Source organism: Gopherus evgoodei, chromosome 22, assembly GCF_007399415.2.
Source record: "Gopherus evgoodei ecotype Sinaloan lineage chromosome 22, rGopEvg1_v1.p, whole genome shotgun sequence".
NCBI classification, from domain to species: Eukaryota; Metazoa; Chordata; order Testudines; family Testudinidae; genus Gopherus; species Gopherus evgoodei.
In genome coordinates this window covers 57732-64872 of record NC_044343.1, presented here as the reverse complement: position 1 = coordinate 64872, position 7141 = coordinate 57732, and the positions used below count along the sequence as shown (strand labels likewise).

Here is a 7141-nt window from a genome sequence, read left to right as displayed (position 1 = left end):
ATGCGTCACCTCACATCCTGCCCTGCCAGCTCCCGAGCAGGAAGAGCACAAAGCCAAAGCCCCATTGGTAGGGCGCCTTGCCGAGTGTGTAATCTGCTCCCTGATTGGTTGGCTGCTGTGCTGCGGGTTGCTGTTCCCGGGGTCCTTCGCTGGCGGTATCGGTAGTAGGGCGAGCTTCATATGGTGTTGGGCTCATGTAACCCCCCTCCCCGGGGCCGGGTGAGCTGAGCCCAGGTTTTTACAACCCAGGGCTCCCCGTGAGGAGAGCGGCGGCCCCGGTAGGAGTTTCGCAGCGAAACGGGTTTAATCGAGTCTCGTTGGTCACGTTGAAAGAAACGCACGACTGCGGTTAACCGATTCCTGAGTCCTTGCGCTGTTAGCGCCCGCGCGTCTCGGGGACAGGCAGGGCCACGGGCTGTGTCTAGAAAATTGGCTTTTCACATTGGCAGCCGCTGCCAAGCCTTCAGGATGAGGGATCATAGAATACCAGGGTTGGAAGGGGCCTCAGGAGGTATCGAGTCCAGCCCCCTGCTCAAAGCAGGACCAATCCCAACTCGATGAGATCGCAGACTGAAAATGGCCTGACATTACTGCCACTGGAGGCAAGTTTGTAGAAATTTTGATGGTGCCCAGAACCTGCCCCCCAACTCCGCCCCCTTAAACTCCGCCTCCACCTGCCTAAGGCTCTGGGAGGGGTTTCAGGGGGGAGGTCTGGGGTGCAGGTCCTGGGCAGGGGATTAAGGTGCAGGAGGAGTGCAAGCTTTGGGAAGGAGTTTGGGTGCTGGGTGCAGGCTCCGGGCTGGGACACGGAGTGGGTGTGCAGGAGGGGGTGAGGGCTGCAGGCTTTGGGCTGGTGATGGGGGTGTAGGATAGGGTGAGGGGTGCAGGCTCTGGGAGGGAGTTTGGGTGCTGGGTGCAGGCTCTGGGCTAGGGCAGGGGATGGGTGTGCAGGAGGGGGTGAGGACTGCAGGCTTTGGGACGGAGTTTGGGTGCAGGCTCGGCTGGGGAGGTATAGTAAGGGGGAGGTGGTGCACGCTGGGGCAGAGGATCAGGCTGCAGGGGAATGAGGGTTGGGGCTGAGAATGAGGGGTTCATGATGCGGGGGGTGCTCAGAGCTGGGGCAGAGGCTCAGGGTGCAGGGGGATGAGGGCTCTGGCTGGAGTAGAGGATTAGGGTGCAGGGGGATGAGGGCTCTGGTTGGGGCAGAGGATTAGGGTTGGGGCTGAGGATGAGGGTTTGGGGCGTTGGAGAGGCTCAGGGCTAGGGCAGAAGAGCAGGGTAAGGGCAGTCTGCCTTGCTATTAGCGGATGGCAGGTGCTAGGACCCTGGGGCAGCAGACAGCAGTGGGGAGGGGTGGAAGGCGGAGGCCGGGACTTACTCCAGGCAGGGACACGGCGGGGTGGTGGGAGGAGATCAGCGGGGGGCCGGGGCCCGATCCAGGCGGGGCCGGGGGAGAGACCCAGCTCCAAATATTCCTGGAGCCTGGGCACCTTGAGCCCATATAACTTGCCGCCTATGATTACAGCTAAAGCTTTAGTTTTCTGTTTCTATGTGCAGCAAGTCCTTTTCATTCTCGCTTTTGCTGGGAAAGTAATAGAGATTTTGTTCTTTAAAATGCGTTGTCTTGGCATCTTACTGATTCTAAGGTCATGTTTGTACTGGGAGGTTTTTGTAAATGATGTTTATGTGCACTAATCTTGTAGAATAACTGTTCCAAAAGAATCGTGTCCACGTAGCCAGCTGTCACCTATTTCCCTCCAAATGAGTACAGCCTTACTGACTTTTCAGATTAAGTGCTCAGTTATTCTAGACAAGTATCCTATGGTGCTTTGTTAGGTTCTGTGCAGTGTGAGACTTTTCTCATGGGTCACGGTGGGAATGTGGGATATCTATAGGAAGCCACTGGAATTCTGGGAATTTGGCTCAAACTTGCAAATTCCCATGATTCATCCCCTTGTTTATCTCATGATTAATCTGGCTTTTGTGAGCCTGTTCCATTTTCAGACTGGGCTAGGGATCTGTGCTGCATGCTGTAGGCCTGACAGTCACAGAGGCTGTTGTGCATGTGTTTGAGATCACACTGCTGGATGTCTTTTGCTTTGTAGGCAAGCCACCATACTGCTGAGCCAGTTTGGGTGAAGGAAGAGGAAACTGAGTAGCTACTTGTGAATGAACTCTTCCTGCAGCAGCTCAGTGCAGTGCCATATCTGATCTGTAAAGACTAATAGTGACTGGTGGGAAAGGATAGTGATGCAGGCCTGGGGTGACAAGCATCTGCAAAAGAAGTTCAGGCCATCTGCCTAGAGATCTGCACAGCAACATGAAAGCTTCTCTCCCCATGGAGAAGCGTGGTTATTGCCACCTGGAAGCTCACCAACTCTGATTGCTCCTCATGAGTAGCTAAGCAATTTGGTGTTGGTAGGTCAGGTCGACTGTTGGGCTGTTGTCATGCAGGCATGTGCTTCTGTGAAGAAGGTATTGAAGCACTGAGCAATAATATTTGGCCATGTGCATTTTATCAGTTTGCACACTTAAGGTGCCTGAATTGTATTGGGGCTGTTGATGGGATCTATGTGTTTATTCCCTAACCTCTCCACAAGGCCTCTGTATTTATAAATAGAAAGGGCTATTTCTCCAGGGTATTCCAAGGTTTCATTGATCATAGTGGTTGGTTCACCAGTATTAATGTGGTGTGATCTGGAAAGGTTCCTGGTGCTAGAATCTTTAGAAACTCATGCCTCTTTTCCTTTATGAAAATTGAACTTTTGCTTCCAAGACCACTATGGATAATGATGGTTTTGTGATTTTCCCCCTCTCATTCTGAGAAGCCCAGCTTACCTGGTTTATAAAGGCTTTTATTAGGCACCTGGGCAGGAGAAAGAACCTGTTAAACTATACCTGAGTACTTGCAGAATGACAGTGGAGTATATGTTTGGAAGGCTGAAATAAAGTTGGTGCTGTCTAATAATTAAGATGGAGGCTGCAGAGCAATATCTGCTTCATGTAATAACTGCATCCTGTATTTTTCAGAAAGAAGGGAGATAGCTTCAGTGATGTAGGGGGAGTCAGAGGTGCAAAGACTGTCAAAGCAAAGCGAACAGCCAGAGAGGCTTTCCCTCTTCAAACTGCAGCCAGTCGCCAGGGCCACAGGGTTAAGGGTGCTTTGTGCTTCTAAATTGAAGGTAGGAACTGAAATATTTTAATCATACTATGCGGCCAGGGTTCATTGTTTTGAGAGTGTGGATTTGGTCTTTTGTAGTTGCATCGTGTGACAGTTTGCTAAAAGTTGATTTTGTGTTTGAGATTTGAAAAATTTTATTAAACTTTGAGCTTTTGTCAAGCAAAACATTAGCAAACATGAAATAATGAAAAAAAAAGAAATTTAATAAGTCTGTCCCAATTTGTAACCCTGGTAACAAACAATAATACAGTGCAAATTTAAGCTCAATAAAATATGTTAAGTTTTGAAAAAATGCTCATTTTTAAACTCTGCAGATACATGGACAGCCTGCATGTAAGTGCAGAATAAACATGATTGTACAGGATTTCTGGGTGCTCTTTCCCTTCATATGTGGAATGGTGAGAGCAGAAGCCATTGTTTATAGTTGTGGGGATGAAGGTGGGTTCCCAAAATTCAGTGTTTTCACTCTTCTGGGATGTGGTGTGTGGAGGAAAGTGCTGATGGAATTCTGGGACGTGCAGGTGCTGCTCTCAGGAAGCAGTTTTGTCCACAGACTGCAGGATATGTCTGGGATGTGACTGTAGTGTTGGGTAGGAACATGACACTCTAAGGGTCTCCAGCAAAACTGCTTTGCCATCAGTTCAAGGAGCTGGTTTTGCAATCCTAGAGGTTTCCTAGAGTTTGCCTCATCGTTTCAATGGTCTTCTAGTGATTTCTCTGGCCTCCTTCTCTGCAATGAAAACTCCTCTCCTGTCCTCTGTCTTCTTGGTCTTGTTCTGGACTCTGGCTGCAGCTCACCCCACATTTCCTGCTTTATATTTCTTTTCTTGCCCTGGAGATTGGTCACGTGATCCACAGTAGATAATAGTCCAGTCTGTTAGAGTCACATGGCTTCAGGTGCAAGAGCTAGGGGAACTGAAAACAGAACAAGTAGTTATTGTACTAATTCCAGTTTTCATGTCACCAATGATAAAATGTTGCTTTTTCCTTTGTTTTAGAATGCCATTTCCGTAGTCTTTTGCCAGTCTGGAGTGACTCTGAAGATGGTAAGATGTTTTTCGTTTGCATTCAATTCAGCTTTATTGCATCTCCAACATGCACCAAATGCACTGCAAAATGAAGAGTTCTGCAGTAGTTGTTCAGAACTTACAGGGTCAACATGGCTGGAAGGCTGACTTGCCTTATCTCTGTTCTGTCCCACTTTGGGGAAATGTATCTCATAAAATGCTAAGACAGCTGAAATCTCAGGGCATTGCACATATGGTAAAACTGTGTCTTTTTTTTGTTTTTATTGCCTTATTTTTACTGCATCTACTGTTTCAGTGAACATGGTTACATTATAGTGTTCCTTTATTTAAATCCTACTTGACTAGGGGGAGGGCTAGGGCATAGTGACTGAGGAATCTGGAATGGGAAAGGAGACCCTCTTGGTATAGGGAAGGGGGGCAGCCCAATGGGCTATTAATAGATATGGGCAGCAAACACTCATGGAACTAAGCTTCCCCAGTGCAGATGCTGTTTAAAACTCCGGGGGGTATTTCCAAGCTAGCAGGCTCAGAGAGGCTCCTAGATCACATCTGCCCACAATGGCAGCATCTAGCAGGCATCCACAACAAAAAATTATTCAACCCTTCTATACAGTTAGTTAATATAGCACCAGATTTACTCGCAGAAGTCCCCTCCCCAGGTCTATCAGACTGGACGTCCACCTGGCTTTCAGGAGCTGCATGTTCATTTGACTCTGCCTCAGACTTTTGTGTGAGGAAGAGATCTTGGCTTTCAGAGGAGATTCCTTCCTTCTCCTACCTAGAGTCCTGGTCAACATTGGACAGTGCCAAAAGGGATGACAGTGAAGACACATGACAAATGAGATTTGGTGGTGGCCTCACAGCAAAAATCTGATCAAGATGCAATAACAGTAGAAAATGCACAGGTAAACAGACAGATCAGGCCTGACATCATGCAGTACAGTATGAGATAACAGTGGGATGACTGCCAAGTCAATGTGAAATAGATGCATCCACACAAATCTTATTTTGCACTAACTCATTCCTTAGTTAACTTAATCCACCTTCAAAATGGATTATCCTCTTAGTAAAAAACTGGACATTTAAATAGAAAGAAGAATTGTATCATGTGGACAATAGGCATTTTAACTAAAAAACCATAAGTTAGTGTGAAACATCCTTCCTCCTCCTAAACACTAAATTACATGCCTTAATTTTGATAAATGGCCTGGTAGAAACAAGTCAACTAAAGGTGTGAAGTCACTGCACATAATGTACATTTAATCCCTGTGGATGCTTTCATTCAGGACTAAAGCGGTCTACATTTCCTGTAACTTAGTCCTCCTAAGGTTACATTGCTCTTGAATTAAAACATCTACCTGGAGATGGAGGTAAACATACTAAGTTATACACATTGACTGCATGACTTTAGTTGATTCACCTTTCCTGATTGTCCCCCATGTAGACCACTCCTTAGAGGTATTGTTAGCACTAGATGTAGAACTGACAAAAATCGCAACTGCTTCCATTGACATGTATTTACCAATATCACTCATGGGATTGGTACTAGTGGGAGAGCCATCCCAAGCATTGATGGATTTGATTGCACCAATTACAAAAGGACAGCAAAAGAAAAATGGAGTATGGATCACACATATATAATGCTAGAGATTCCCTTTCTAATTTATTATTTATTTATAAAACAGTTCCTTCACAGTTCTGATTGGGTTCTAAAGGTTCCAGAGCAGGCAGTTACAACTAGACACTGAGAAGCAGAGGGCCTAATTTTCAGAAGTGCACTAGACATAGAATCGGAGGACTGGAAGGGACCTCGAGAGGTCTTCTAGTCCAGTCCCCTGCACTCAAGGCAGGACTAAGTATTATCTAGACCATCCCTGACAGGTGGTTGTCTAGCCTACTCTTAAAAATCTCCAATGACAGAGATTCTACAGCCTCCTTAGGTAATTTATTCCAGTGCTTAACTACTGTGACAGTTAAGAAGCTTTTCTAATGTCCAACCTAAACCGCCTTTGCTTTAATTTAAGCCCATTGCTTTTTGTCCTATTTTCAGAGGTTAATGAGAACAATTTTCCTCCCTCTTCATTGTAACAGCCTTTTATGTACTTGTGTTCCCACTCAGTCTTCTCTTCTGCAGACTGAAAACATTGGTTTTGTTTAGTTCCCTCATGGGTCATGTTTTCTAGAATTTTAATAATTTTTGTTCTTCTCTGGACTTTCTCCAGTTTGTCCACATGTTTCCTGAAATGTGGTCCCCAGAATGGGACACAATATTTCAGTTGATGCTTAATCAGCGCAGAGTAGAGCAGAAGAATTACTTCTTATGTCTTGCTTACAACACACCTGCTAATACATATTTGCTTTTTTGTGTGTGTGTGCAACAGTGTTACACTGTTGACTGGTATTTAGCTTGTGTTCCACTATGACCCCTATATCTCTTTTCACAGTATTCTTTCCTAGGCAGTCGTTTCCCATTTGGTATGTGTGCAACTGAATGTTGCTTCCTAAATGGAATACTTTGCATTTGTCCTTATTGAATTTCATCCTATTTACTTCAGACCATTTCTCTAGTTTGTCCAGATCATTTTTAATTTAATCCTGTTCTCCAAAGCACTTGCAACCCGTCCTAGCTTGATATCGTCTGAAAACTTTATGCCATTATCTAAATCATTGTACTCTATGCTATTATCTAAATCATTGATGAAAATATTAAACAGAACCAGATCCAGAATTGATCCCTGAGGGCCCCCATTTAATATGCCCTTCCAGCTTGACCGTGAACCACTGATAACTACTCTTTGGGAATGGTTTTCCAATCAATTATGCACCCACCTTATAGTAGCTCCATCTAGGTTGTACTTCCCTAGTTTGTTTATGAGAAAGTCATGCAAGACAGTATCAGAAGCATTACTAAATTCAAGATATACCACATAAC

General features: G+C 45.5%; 1 protein-coding gene and 1 long non-coding RNA gene across 16 annotated transcripts in view; one reads left to right on the top strand and one right to left on the bottom strand.

Annotated features, from left to right (window-relative positions):
- Window positions 1-28: 28 nt before the first annotated feature.
- The window catches only part of LOC115638495, a 64838-nt gene continuing 57725 nt past the window's right edge, over window positions 29-7141 (top strand). For 4 of the 14 annotated variants that reach the window (XR_003997453.1, XR_003997464.1, XR_003997452.1 and 1 more), the window contains exons 1-3: window positions 33-278; window positions 3031-3182; window positions 4180-4227. This is a non-coding gene — a long non-coding RNA (uncharacterized LOC115638495). Of the gene's footprint in view, window positions 279-3030; window positions 3183-4179; window positions 4228-7141 lie in introns of all 14 variants that reach the window. The other 10 variants (XR_003997458.1, XR_003997457.1, XR_003997461.1 and 7 more) reach the window with 9 other exon arrangements.
- The window catches only part of TPM4 (tropomyosin 4), a 35114-nt gene continuing 31161 nt past the window's right edge, over window positions 3189-7141 (bottom strand). The window contains exons 9-10 of one of the 2 annotated variants that reach the window (XR_003997450.1): window positions 3780-4096; window positions 3189-3487 (exon numbers count right to left, since the gene is read on the bottom strand). Coding sequence is in view for 1 of the 2 variants with exons in the window: in XM_030540082.1 (XP_030395942.1) it covers window positions 4065-4096 (32 nt within the window). In the remaining variant the exon portion in view is untranslated. Of the gene's footprint in view, window positions 4097-7141 lie in introns of both variants that reach the window. The other variant, XM_030540082.1, reaches the window with a different exon arrangement.